At 37.4% G+C, this 13,511-nt stretch overlaps 1 protein-coding gene across 1 annotated transcript; it reads left to right on the top strand.

The window, feature by feature from the left end:
* The first annotated feature begins 152 nt into the window (after positions 1–152).
* On the top strand, positions 153–11,878 carry LOC137959157 (uncharacterized). Its single transcript, XM_068806489.1, has 3 exons — positions 153–705; positions 2,100–2,306; positions 11,591–11,878. Exons 1-3 carry the CDS (start codon positions 298–300, stop codon positions 11,732–11,734), a joined length of 759 nt encoding a protein of 252 aa, XP_068662590.1. The 5' UTR covers positions 153–297; the 3' UTR covers positions 11,735–11,878.
* The last annotated feature ends 1,633 nt before the right edge of the window (positions 11,879–13,511 follow it).

Below are 13,511 nucleotides of genomic sequence, written 5' to 3'. Positions count from 1 at the left end.
GCTATCAACTCAGTTGCGACTCTGAAAACCCAAAATAACATGTAAAAAAATCGAGTTTTTCATCCAGTGGTTAAACTTATATGAAACTTTTAGGACAACTCGTCCGAGCGACTATGGAACTCGCTTGAGCAACTTGGCCGAGTACAAACCGGTTGTTTGTTGGCACACTCTCTTCGTCCAGGAACTGCGATCACATTCTCTTCGTCCTACCATCGTGGCGATAAGGATAACTGTGGATTCATTGAGCCCTGTATATCATTTCCGGCGTTCTGACTTTAACTCCGGGTCTTTGTTGTGATGGCTGCCACCTTTCTGAGATGCGGTGGTGCGCTGTTTCTTCTCTCCTCCGCTTCCTGCAGAAGAACGCCTGCCCCTCCTTTTACTTCGTTTAATGTAAGAAATATTCTCCGTATCAGAAGTCTATTATTATCATCCAGGTATTCTGTTGCGTCTTTCTGTGCCTCCCCCGACGTGACTGTGGAAACAGCTTCTGAGGCTGGCACCGACGATGCTCCGTCTTCACCTCCCGCAGATCCGGTCAAGGAGGCGGCGGACGCATTGGATATCAGGGTTGGTCTAATCCTTAAAGCCTGGAGGCATCCTGAGGCTGACTCTCTCTATGTTGAAGAGGTTGACGTTGGGGAGCCTGAACCTAGGACCATCTGCAGCGGTCTTGTTAACTATGTCCCTCTTGAAGAACTACAAGTATTACTTTTGTTTCATCCCTGATTTTGTGTCGTTTGAATTTCAATTCCTGTCTAGGTTTCTGTTTTCTGGACGTTGAAGTCATTTTTGTGGATGATTTGGCCTTCTCCGGACGCACAGAAATAGCTTTACGATCTACATTTTGCAATTTGGCATTTCTATGTGATATTATATGAGGACTTGCAGTTTTCAAATACTTTTCTTGAAGAGCTGTAGAGTTGTGACAGTGTAGGACGTGTTAGAGTAGGTGCTTTTTCTGTTGAGAAATTCCATTTTTTTCTTGCGTGAGGTTTTAGAGAAAACCTTAATTGGGTTCTAAACTTCAATCCACCGATTCCATCTGTTTGGTATAGTATTTTGCTTGTGTCCACCAGGAAATGAGTCTTAGGCTTTCATGTTATTCACCGTGTCGTTTTTTTTTTTTTTTTTTTTTTTTTTTTTGTTGACATTTTGATACATGAGGAGAAGTTGAAAGAAGAAAATGTGCAGAGGTACCGCTGTTTTATGGCTTATAAGAGATGCATTTTTTTTAAAAAATATGAGAGCTCTGAAGCATTGCTGTTGTTGCTCTTATTTTTCTTTTTTTTAAATGATAATGGCGTAATGCTTAAAATGTTTATATAATACCTTGAGCTATGTTATTCAAGTAAAAGTAAAGACTACTTAGCTTCTCCCAAAATTATCAGACTCTCTTTCTCTGTCTCTCAATTTTACTTTTCTAAGAACCTCTACAGCAATGTGATAGCTTCAGTAAAAGTAAAGACTACTTAGCTTCTCCCAAAATGACCAGATTCTCTCTCTTTCTCTCAATTTTACTTTTTCTTAGAAAGTCTACTGCAATGTGATAGCTTCCCATGCAAACCATTTTTTCTGATATTATCACATGCAGGCCCTTTTCCTTCTTTAAATATCAGAATCACATCGGTTTCAATACTGACATATCACTTCTATTCACTACTAGACCAATTTAGTCATTGTGATCTTCCAAAAAGAAGGGTATTCATAAATCATCTTTGATATTTTTTTAGCATTAAAGCAATAATGAAAAGTTGTGGAAACAAGAAAGATATATTTCAATACATCTTAGAATCACCTCATCTTTTGAGGCATCATTTTATGTAGTTCAAAGTGCACAAAAATGAACAAGGCATTCATGCCCTGTTTGCCCTTGAAAAACTCTTTCAGAAAAATGGTTAGGAATCTGCTTTCCTTGTATTTCCTTGTACATAATACTATGAAGACTTCAATACAAATTTGGACTTTATCTCCAGCCTTCTAAATCAAACTGAAAATAAGTGAAACATTCTCTTGCTGCTTGTATTAAAGATGATTAAAAAAAAGGTGGTGGTCTTAGTTACACGTGTTCTATGCTAACAAATATCTACCACCTGTAGGACATAAAAGTTGTTGTCCTTGCTAATCTCAAGCCAAGAAATATGCGTGGCATCAAGTCAAATGGAATGCTGTTGGCTGCTTCTGATGCATCACATGAGAATGTTGAGCTTCTTTCTCCACCTGATGATTCAGTACTCGGTGAAAGAATTTGGTTTGGCTCAGAAGAGGAGAAAGAAAAGCAGTCTGATGCTGCAACACCTAATCAGGTATTTCTCCATCTAGTCTAAGAAAATCGTCGTTGTAATTTTTTTTTTTTGAGGGTCTAAAATGATTGCTTTCTCTAGTGGCAAAAGTTGGGTTTCACCTTTTCCAAATGAAACATTACTAACTTCATATGAACTCATCTGCGATTTTAACAGTTTTTATTTCTCATTGGTAATATCTGTCTTTTAACACTGGTGCCTGTAACTTTGCAATTTTATCAATGAAGTGGTGAGTGCTGTCACTTACTATCTTAAGAGAGGCCTCTCACTTGAAAGAAGATTCATATATTGGTGCTTCAGGCAGTGAAGAAACAAGTCAGCTTTGAAAAGAAGGGTGTGAAAAGCCAAGTTAATATCAGTGGGAAATTTAGAGAATTCCTCCTTCATGTGCTAATCAAACCTATCACAATTGAGAAGTTCCAAAGAAACTTATGTGTGAAAAGTTTTATTAAACGATCCACTATGAAAAGTCAAACTACATCTACAATTTTGAACCCCATAGGTTCGATTATAGTACCTGCCCAAACACTTTGAGACTTAAGGTCAATACATCTAGGTAAGGCCATCTAGACCCAAAAGGGATTTATAACACTACAGCAAGTCAATCTACTTTGACTGACTTGAGAGCAAGGATTTCTTGCTTCACCATATGTTCAATAAATACCTCTTAACAGGCAAATATACAATTAAAAAGTAATAACAGTGTTATACTAGAATTTCTAACCGCACTATAATAGATATTAAAGCAAATTCAGTCGATGCTAGTCAGAATAGAAGTTTTGATTTGAAAAACAAAGCTCAACAGATATCAATCAAAACATCAAGCACTTTGAGAAAGCATTCAAGAGGTGTAAAAATAATTGCAGAAGTACTTAGCTCAAAACTTGAGTGGAGACTTCAATCTCAGATTTCAAAATTAGGCCGTTTGAAACCACTTAAATATGATAAAGAAGCTTTGGAAATCCCGTTGATAAAATTCTTATCAAGGTTAGTGCAAAATAATAGAATAAAGAAGATTGAGGAAGAGAGAAGACGGCTGCAGTGAGAGAGCTCTCATTAGGGTTCAAAGTCTGACTCCTGACATCTCTTATAACTTAAGTAAAAAAATAGAGTACAAAGACATTAATACCCCTATAGATTTAACCCTTATAACTCTCAATCTACACCTCCAAATTACATGAAAATGAAACGATAGGGACACTTAAACAAGCCGTGTAAACAGTATCATATCTAAAGAGGTATAGGTTATGTAAAATTACCAAATTACTTTTCATATTGTTTTCTAACATTCCCCCTTAAGTTGGAGCATAGATGTCCATTAAGCTCTAGCTTCTTACTTAAAATCACAAATCCACGTTTACCCAAGGCTTTTGTAAACATATCAGCAACTTGATCACTAGACACAACATAGGGGGTAACCACTTCCTTCTTCATCACTGGATCTCAAATAAAGTGATAGTCAACTTCTATATGTTTTATTCTCTCATGAAATATTGGGTATTTTGCAATAAATATAGCAGTCTGACTATCGCAATAAATGGTCATAGGTCCATCACTTTCGTAGGTTCAATTCCTGACAACTGATCTCACCCACATCAACTCACCAACAGTATGAGTCATAGCTCTATACTTAGCTTCAACGCTAGAGTGAACCACTACATTTTATTTTTTGTTCCTCCAAGTTATCAAGTTTCTTCCTAAGAACACGCAATAACCAGTAAGAGACTTTCTATCAAGTTTAAATTCAACATAATTTGCATCTGAGAAGATTTCTATCTTTAAGTGATCATGAGGTTTAAATAACAAACCATTTCTAGATAAACCTTTGAAATATCTCAATATTCTCTATGCAACTTGGAGATGTGCTTTGCATGGACGATCCATGAATTGATTGACTACATTGACAAAAAATATATATATTAGGATGGGTAACTGTGGCATAGATCAGTTTCCCTACTAGTCTATAATATACTATCTGTTTTTGAGTTCATTATTATGCTCATCATGAAGGTTATGTCCTACTTTTATAGGAGTCTACACCGGTTTCATCACTGAGAGGCCATACTCCTGTAACATATTTGTGACATATTTTCTCTATGTCAATACAATTTCTGCCTTGTTTCTAACCACTTCAATTTCAAGAAAATACTTCAAGGAACCTAGATCTTTAGTCTGGAACAAAAGATGTATCTTTATCTCCTCAATACTTTTTATATCACTCCCACATAAATAATGCTATCTACATATACTAGCAGGACAACAATACCAAATGGCTTCTTCATGACAAACAGAAAGTGATCACAGTGGCTCCAAGAGAACCCAAAAGACATGACAACTTGGCTGAACTTCTCAAACCATGCCCTAGGTCTCTATTTAAGACCATATATTGCCTTCTTGAGTCTACACACTTTTTGAATCTCTCCTTGAGAAACATACTCAAGAGGTCGCTCCATATATAATTCTTCATCTAGGTCACCATATAAGAAGACATTTTTTATATCTAGTTGAAACAATGGCCAACCTGGTTCACAACAACAAATTCTAGAATATGTACCAAAGTCAGTTGGTCGATTGGTGAGAAGGTTTCAAACACATCAATGCCATATGTCTATGTGTGTCCCTTTGCTACCAACCGAGCCTTATATTGCTCGATGGAACCATCTGCTCTGTATTTTACAGTGTATACCCAACAACAGCCAACTAAAGTAGCATCAGGAGGCAAATGACAGAAAACCCATGTGCCTCTATCACATAAGGCCTCCATCTCAACATTTATAGCTTGCTTCCACTGAGGGGATAAGAGCACATCTTGCACAAAAGAAGGGATAGTGTAGGAGGACAAGGACAAAACAAATTGCTTGTACAAGTGTGACAAGGAATCAAAAGACACAAAATTAGACAACGAATATCTAGTAGACTTATGTACACCTTTCCGAAGAGCAATTGCAAGATTCAAATCACTTACCTTAGGATCAGCAGGCGAAGAGGATTTTGGTACTGGTGAGAGAGGGATTTGGAGCTTGGTGTGGAGTGACACATCTTTTGTGATACACTTGTAATGGTTTATTTGTAGTACTAGTTGGTGTGAAAATATGACTATCCTCCACTAGGGCTGGAGCAACAATTTTCGGACCTAGAAAGGATGGCATAATATCCATGGTTGCTGAAGAAAAGAAGGAGAAATTTCCAAAAACTATCAAATCAACATATACAAGTGTTTACCTATTGAAGGAGCAAAAACATTTGTACCCCTTTTGTGTGTTAGAGTACCCCAAGAAGATACATTTTATTGCACGAGAAGATTGTCTATAGACGAATCAAATACATGAGTAAAGCATACACACCCAAAGACACAAGGAGATAAAGGAAACAAAGTAATAAAAGGCATTAACACCTTGTTGAATTTCTGGAAAGAGAAAAACTTCACTAACTTGATATTTGAGTACATAAGCCTCTATTTATAATAAAGGAAATAAGTAGAATCCAATTACAATTAAAGTACCCTTGTCCCAGTTACACCCAAGATTAAAAACTAAAAGACAAGTCCTAAAACAATTGAACAACTGAACATAAATAGAAGATTAACATAACTAACATACCATTAATTGAGACTCTTTTGTGAGATTTTCTCTTGTGCACTCCACCATAAAAATTTGGCTCTGAGACTTCTTGCTATGAGAGTCATGTAAGACTCTTCCATACCTGCTCTTCAACACTCTTGAATGAGAATTCCCCCCCAAGAACAAAAGAGGGCATTTTGTTGATAAGAAAACATGTAGTGAGAACTACATCACACAACATGACTTGGGAACACTCGTACAAAGAAGCATTGTATGTATAACTTCCAATAAGTGACTGTTTTTGCGTTCAACTACCTCATCTTGTTGAGGAGTAAACAAACATGAGGATTGATGAATAATTCTATGACTTTGGCAAAAATTATCAAAATTTTGATTCATAAACTCCAAAGCATTATTAGTATGAAAAACGCGAAGAGATGTATCAAACTGGATCTTTATATCATTATAAAAAAATCAAAATGCAATAAACACTTTAGATTTCTCCTATAAAAGATACATCCAGATACATTGACTAAAGTCATCAATAAAAGAAAAAGCATATGTGTAACCAAAGACATTGGACATGGAACACGGTCCCCATACATATAATTGGACAACTTCAAATAAACTGCTACTTGTTTGGGTTAAGGGGAACATAGTCAAGTGATGCTTGCCCAGTTGATATGACTCGCATTGAAAAGATAAACATGAAGGATGAACGAGCTGAACCAACTTTCCTAGAGATGGATGTCCTAACTGTAGATGTCACTGAAAGGGTGAGATTGCAGTATGAAAAGATGGGAAGGAGTCTGTGAGTGACCTTATAGATGATATAGTCCACCTATCTCATGTGTGGAACCAATCGTGCTCTTCGTCATGAGATTCTCAAATACACAATGAGATGGATAAAAAATTGGCTTACAGACAACAGATTAAGTGGAAATTTGGGAAGAAATCACACCAACTAAGGTGACATAAATAAAGATAGAACAAGTACACACCCATTCCTTGAACTGATGACATTGACCTATCAGTTAGAGTGACATGTTTAATGACAGAGGACTCTTTTAAATCATAAAATAGGGAAGGCATACCTGACATATGAGCGGTAGTTCCTAAGTCAAGAACCCAGGTAGTTGTGGGATGCATATGTAGGGTTGACGTACCTGAACTAGCTAGAGTGACAGTGGAAAGTGAAGGTTGAGCAACAAATGCTGAGGTAGGGGGTACAGCCGCCTATTGTGCCACACGCTAAGCTAGTTGTTGCATCTCATCAGGTGCTTCTACCCAGTAGATGTCTCAGTGTTCTCATGAACAAGGGAATTTGTCCATGCTGGCTTAAGAAATTTATTCCAGCACTCATCAAAGAAATGGTTTGAGTGGCCACAATGAAAACATTTCATTTCATGTCTATTGCAACTTGGGCTCTGCCTCTACCATAACCATTTCTGCCTGTGGCTCTGTCTCTAATGGTTCCACCAACTATAACTAATTCTGAGTTATCCAAAATATGAAGGGTAGATGCATCAACATTCTTAGCCTCTTTACTCCCCTTGGATATAATGGCAGTTTTTGCGTGCGCGATTCTGTTAATGAAGTGGAGAAGGACGGAATATCATCTGAGGCCAACAATTGTGCCCAATTACATCAAATTCCGTTCCCAAGCCATCCAGAAATTTAGCTTCATGTAGTTGTCACTGTTGTTTCCTCAGTTCCCTCTCATCATTACTGAAAGGGTAAAAAATGTTTATCTCCTGCAAAACTTCCAAAAACTCATTGTAGTAATCTGTAATTGATCTCTCACCCCGCTTGAGACTAAATAATTTTGCATACAATTCATTAAAATGAGACAAGTTGTGTTATTGAGCTTATAGGGCTTCTAGAGAGTACCACATTTCCTTTGTAGTCTCACAATTCATAATATGATTCCTTAACTTGGAATTAATGCTATTATGACCTCTTCTACTTTCCAATCATCATTCAAGGGAATTAGTTGGTCTTTCCTAATGAATTTAGATTTCCTTTTGGCTTTGAGGTATATTCAAATTGGTTTTGACTAACTGAGGTAATTTTAGTTTCCGGACTCCATTGAAGGGGTGATTATTTCACCAAAATCAGCCGTAGACACCAGAAATTGTGAAAGGAAGCAGCTACAACTTCACCCGAAGCAACTACTTGAGTAGACACTGTGGGCCTCACTTCTTAGAAAATTAGGGTTTGTGCAATTGCACACATATGCACCCATTAATCCAGATTATCCACAAGGACAATAGATTTCACTTCAATACTTCCAAGAAATCAACAAAAAACAAGCTGATGTTAGCCTATCTAGGGGTGATGCAGGCAATTAAACCTAGTATTAAGCTATGCACTAGACAGGTGGGAAGATCCCAAGCTTGATGACCTCCTTAGGGCACTAACCAAGCATTAAACTGCTCTATAGGCAATAGAAGCCATTAAGCCTAGGGTTATGGCAGAGAAAGAGCACAAAAAATAAAGTTTTTGTCAACTAGTCAAAACCAAACCTTAAAATCCCCGTTTCTATGAGTTTGCTGGCTTCAATGGAGAAGGAGAAGACACCTGTCATGCTTGTAACCATGACCTATTGCTTTGATACCATGTGAAATAATAAAATAAAGAAGATTGAAGAAAGAGAGAGAAGACAATTACAACAAGAGAGCCAAAAAAAGAAGCTCCCATTAAGGTTCAAAGTTGACCCCTAACACCTCTTATAATTTAAGTGAAAAATTAGAGTATAAAGACATAAATACCCCTATACTCTTAACTCCTTATAACTCCCACTCTACACCTCCAAATTATATGAAAATGAAACTATAGGGAAACTTAAACATGTTGTGTATCTAGGAGGTATAGGCTATGTAAATTTGCCAAAGTCCCTTCATACTATTTCCTAACAATTTTGAGTATTTATAAGACAAAGTCCAAGTTTAAAAACTAGCCATTACAAAAAATCAAGCTTGTTTCTAGCTCTTGTAAAAAATCAATGAAAATTATCCCGTGGGGGCTTTGGAACGAGCGAAATAGAAAACGATTTGATGCAAAAAGCGAATCTTTAGACAGGGTTTTGGACAGAGTGGTTGGGCATATATCAACTTGGCTATTAGCAAAGAAAACTTTCTCTTCCTATCTGGGTTCCTCCATTCGTGAAAATTGGAGAAACTTGGCTTTGATGCACATTGGGAAAAAGCCTCCGGTCATGCAAGAATGGATTCCTCCAGATCCTGGTTATCTAAAGTTAAATTTTGACGGCTCGTCTCTTGGCAACCCCGGTATTTCTGGTTTCGGAGGAGTTATTTCAGACCATTACGGAAATCAGCTCTTCACTTATGCCGGCCCCCTTGATATATCAAACTCTACGTCTGTTGAGTTACATGGTCTCCTCTCCGGTCTTCATGTCTTCAGAGATAAATGCAGGGGGGGAGGGGCTCCATGTTGAAGGGGACTCAAAAGTGGTGATAGGTTGGTGTGAGAATGCGTCTTCTCCTCCGTGGAAGCATTGGGATACTTTTAAAGAAATTTTAAAAATTACCTCAATTGTCTCTTGTATTTGGTCTCACATTCCGAGATCCGCAAATTCGGCGGCAGATGTGCTTGCCAGGCAGGTAGCTACCCTACAATAGCTGGTTGTAAGGGACATGCTCCCTCAAATTCTGTAATTTTATTCTGTTTTATTAATACATTTTTTTCAAAAAAAAAAATCAATGAAAAATAATCCAAAATTTATGAAAAATACTTAATAAATTCTACTTGTGTTGCTTGTGATTTTGATAGGTCACTTACATAATTTGAAGACCTAAAGTCAAAGTTATGGCCTTTGGAAGGTCTTCAATTTTCATATTTGCACCTTAGGGTCTAATCCTTTGTGTTCCAACGACTCGTTTGAGGGTGGAATCCTTTGTTTGACTTGAATCCCCTATTTTTTGTCTCCTAAAGGGGTTGATTTTTTTATTTTTTATTTTTGCAAGGGTTGAATCCTTCTTATTTAGTAGCTTCAATCTAGGTCAAATCCTCTAGATGTAGTCGACTCTTGTATACTGTGTCTTTTCCTATAGGGGTCGACTCCTTAAATAATCTGAAACTTATTGTTACTCGGGTTTGACACCTTGTTCTTTGTAGCTGGTTGTATAAGTTTGACTCCTTTTGTGATTCAATAGAAGCTTGATTTGAAAATCAGTTTTTCTAAGTTTGATTTACTGCTTGTGTGCTCGACTCCATGTACATGTGCTCAACTCCACTTCTTTCCAGCTATTGCTTGTAACAGCTTTTCAAATTCATTTCCTGCCTTTATTGTTTGTATTCAGATACAGAAGTATGTGCTCACCTCCATACACCTTTGGCTCGGCTCTTTCTATTTCTTGAAGTGTTAAAAATTGAATTTTTGAATTCAGTAGTTTCTTTTTGTGTTGTTATCGACTCCTATGATATAGAGTTGATTCCTTTTATTACATTTTCAACTCGAAGTCATTTTTTTTTTTTTGAAGAGTGTGTGTATATTGATAAAAAAAAAAAAAAAGTGTACAAACAAACCTAGGTCCGGGGGCCTACCTCCACAACAAGACGTTGGAGTGAAATGCTTGCTTTGGTTTGGGCTAATCTGCAAAGTGATTAGCAGAGTGGGGAATGTGTTTCCAGTTACAGTTTAAAAGAGAAAATAAATTACATAATTCCAAAACATATCCCAGTGACGCCATGGGGGCCTGATGGAATTCGCGCACCAGCTGATGACCACTTTTGAGTCGCCTTCAATGCAGAAAAGACCCGAGAGGTGACTTGAGAAGATTTTGATACCATGTAACAGACCCAAAAGTTTCGTTGTTGTAGAGTTAGAGTTGCCAAGTGGGGTTGCATAGGAGAAGTGGAGGTCGCCATTTTGCATTGTGGCTAACACCACCGAAACCCGGGCAACTGAGAGCATTACCATCAAAATTAAGCTTAAAGTGGCCGATCAGAGGCAGGGTCCAGATGGCCATGATCGGGGGGGGCAAGAGGGCTGGGAGAGACCTGTGATTATCTGCCAGTTTCCCTTGAAGTTGGTGTCACTATAACTTCTGAATTCTTTTTTGTTGAGGAGCCAAGTTACTTGGCCAGAGATTTGTTCTGTCAGAACCTCAAAAGGGGAAAATTTGAATTTGAATTTCTTCCTATTTCGTTCTTTCCAAATAGCCCAAATGATATGACCAATACAACATGATATAATCATTTTTCCTGACTTTGGAAGTCTAGATTTAATGATTGAGAGGATAGTATCTGGTCAATTAGCTGCAATTTGTTTACATGTAGAGTAAAATCATCACATGTCTAATGTGTATTTTTGCTAACAAGAAACTCTTTTCAATGTTTTGTTAACAAGATTTCACAATCATTTGTTTTGATACTGGAAAAAAGAATTTCTGGAAAGTCACAAATTACTGGTCTCAGCTGATTTAATACTTGAAGGTTTATAGGGTATTTGAAGGAAAAGGGGATGTTTCAGTTTCTTTTTCTTGGATGGTAGCTTTTTTTCTTGAAATGAAAAGAGGAAAGGGTTTGGGCGGGCTGATGCCAGCTCCCATGGTCCCTGCTGAAGGGTGTTGTCTCGATTATTTAGTTGCATTGTTACTTCTTGGGACCTGGATCTTGTATCTGTTATCTCTTCTCTATCTAATTTTGTATAAAATGAAAAAAAATAATTTATCTGCTGTTATACTTATCTGGTAATGGTTACAGGTTCAGAAAAAAAAGGTATGGGAAGCAGTACAGCCTCATCTTAAGACTACAGATTCATGCATGGCCACTCTCGGAGTGCATCCTATGCGGACTTCGGCAGGTGTGGTTGTTTGTAAATCTTTGAAGAATGCAAACATATCATAAATCGATAATAAATTTTCTTATCGCAGTTCACTTGTTTTCCCATTATCATCAGTTGGGTAATCCGTTCTCGATGTTTAGTTCTTAGAAGGTTCTTTCAACTCTTTGTCTTTTTATTATAAAAATGCTGAGAATTATACCGAAACAAAAGGCAAATCACATTGTAGGAGTCTCCCTCCACTTCATGAGTCTTAACGAATCTTTCTTTGTAAATATTGAGCCCCTTTGGAAGGATCTTGAATTTAGCTTCCAACGAGTCCTACATGCCAGAGCAGATGTCAGGAAAGAACCATTCTTTGTTTCACCACTTCTGCAGTTGAGTTTTTTTCTTATGCATCTAGCACTAGGAAAATAGGTATAAGGAAATCTCATGACTCATTAATGTAGCAACCTTCTAGGTTAGCTTTTGAAGAACATAATGTAGGCGTTACTGGATGAACCACTTTGGTCTTGGTAGATTGGAATATTCTCTCTTGTTTTCTGTTAGTTGGAAGACCATAGACTGCTATGTTGGACAACCAGTGTTGCAGAGAGATTCATATTGGGGTTAATGATGATGGTTTTGGGCTCAGTCATTTCGATGGATCTGATGAGTTGCCGCTCTACTTGACTCTCTTTGATCGAGGAAGAGAATTTCCAGACTTCTCAAGAATCTATTTCGATGGATAAGCACAACAAGAATCTATGTTCTCTTTGATACCAGTTCTAGAAGTGCCGGCCTGTCTCTTCTTCTTCTTCTGAATCAGCAGCCTCATCCTTAAAAAAAAATTCCTTAAATTATGAGAAATCTCGTCTGGAACTTTAAAATCGCCTTCCCCACTCTCAAATTAGCCATCATCACCCACAAAATTGCGGCGGCCACACTTTCCTTGGATTATTAGGCATCTGTGCTTCTTCTGAATGCATTATCAGGCTTGATCCCACTAGTGGCCAGAAAATAACTAACACTAAGAGATGATGATTACAGGAAGAATTCCAGCACGAGACACTTCCGTAGTTGTCCTTGCCTCTTACACTCTCACGTAATGATCAAATCTGGCTTTCAGTGACTGAGGAAGAAACAAAATAAGTGGAACCAAAAGAAGACAACTTTATCCGCAAGAGATAGAACAGACTCAAGTTACCACACTACAAGGGATGTTGTTATAACTATCTATGACTTTTCCATCGAGGAGCTTCTGAACTGAGAACTGTCATTGTAGTGTTACCACACAAACCGTTGTTGGTTTATAAAATTCAACAGTAGATATCTTATGTGATTAGTCATTTTAAGATAGAATTACACTCAATTTTGACATGAAATAGTTCTATTTATTTAGATAAATGTTAATAAAAAGTATCGATTTATAAGATTGAACAATAAACCTCTTAAATAACTAATCATTTGTGGATAGAATCGTTCTCTGTCTTAATTTCTAACATTATTTAATACGAGTTTTCTCCTCGCCGTCTACAACCTGCTAGTAAATGAACATATTAAGGGAAATACAAGTCCATGAGTGGATTTTGTTTGATTCGGAAACAATAATAGAGACGTGGGCAGTCGACCAAAGATAATTCCAGAAATTGCAAGTGCAGCTGTCCACAAGGAAGAACCACTAAGGATGATGAGAAGTGTGTTATTTATTGTCAACAAGCATCCACAGATTACTATTTTCATTAGAATCATGGCATTACTAGGTCTGATGGAAGCTTTGATGAGGAAACTGAGACTCTGTTTGCTTCCGTGTCTGCAATAGAGTGTCTAAAAAGGCCACACATAAGACCATTTATGAACACA

Source organism: Aristolochia californica, unplaced genomic scaffold, assembly GCF_029961685.1.
Source record: "Aristolochia californica isolate CCGP_79_NKW_82.1479 unplaced genomic scaffold, dmAriCali1.0.hap1 SCAF_1, whole genome shotgun sequence".
NCBI classification, from domain to species: Eukaryota; Viridiplantae; Streptophyta; class Magnoliopsida; order Piperales; family Aristolochiaceae; genus Aristolochia; species Aristolochia californica.
Note: the sequence above shows the minus strand (reverse complement) of the source record. Positions and strands in the feature narration are given on the sequence as shown.

Bases quoted from the DNA above. Each gene is read 5' to 3' on its own strand.
- LOC137959157 (XM_068806489.1), top strand. From the start codon at position 298: ATGGCTGCCACCTTTCTGAGATGCGGTGGTGCGCTGTTTCTTCTCTCC. The intron at 706-2,099 runs GTATTACTTTTG...TACCACCTGTAG, and splicing joins TCCCTCTTGAAGAACTACAA to GACATAAAAGTTGTTGTCCT. The intron at 2,307-11,590 runs GTATTTCTCCAT...TAATGGTTACAG, and splicing joins ATGCTGCAACACCTAATCAG to GTTCAGAAAAAAAAGGTATG.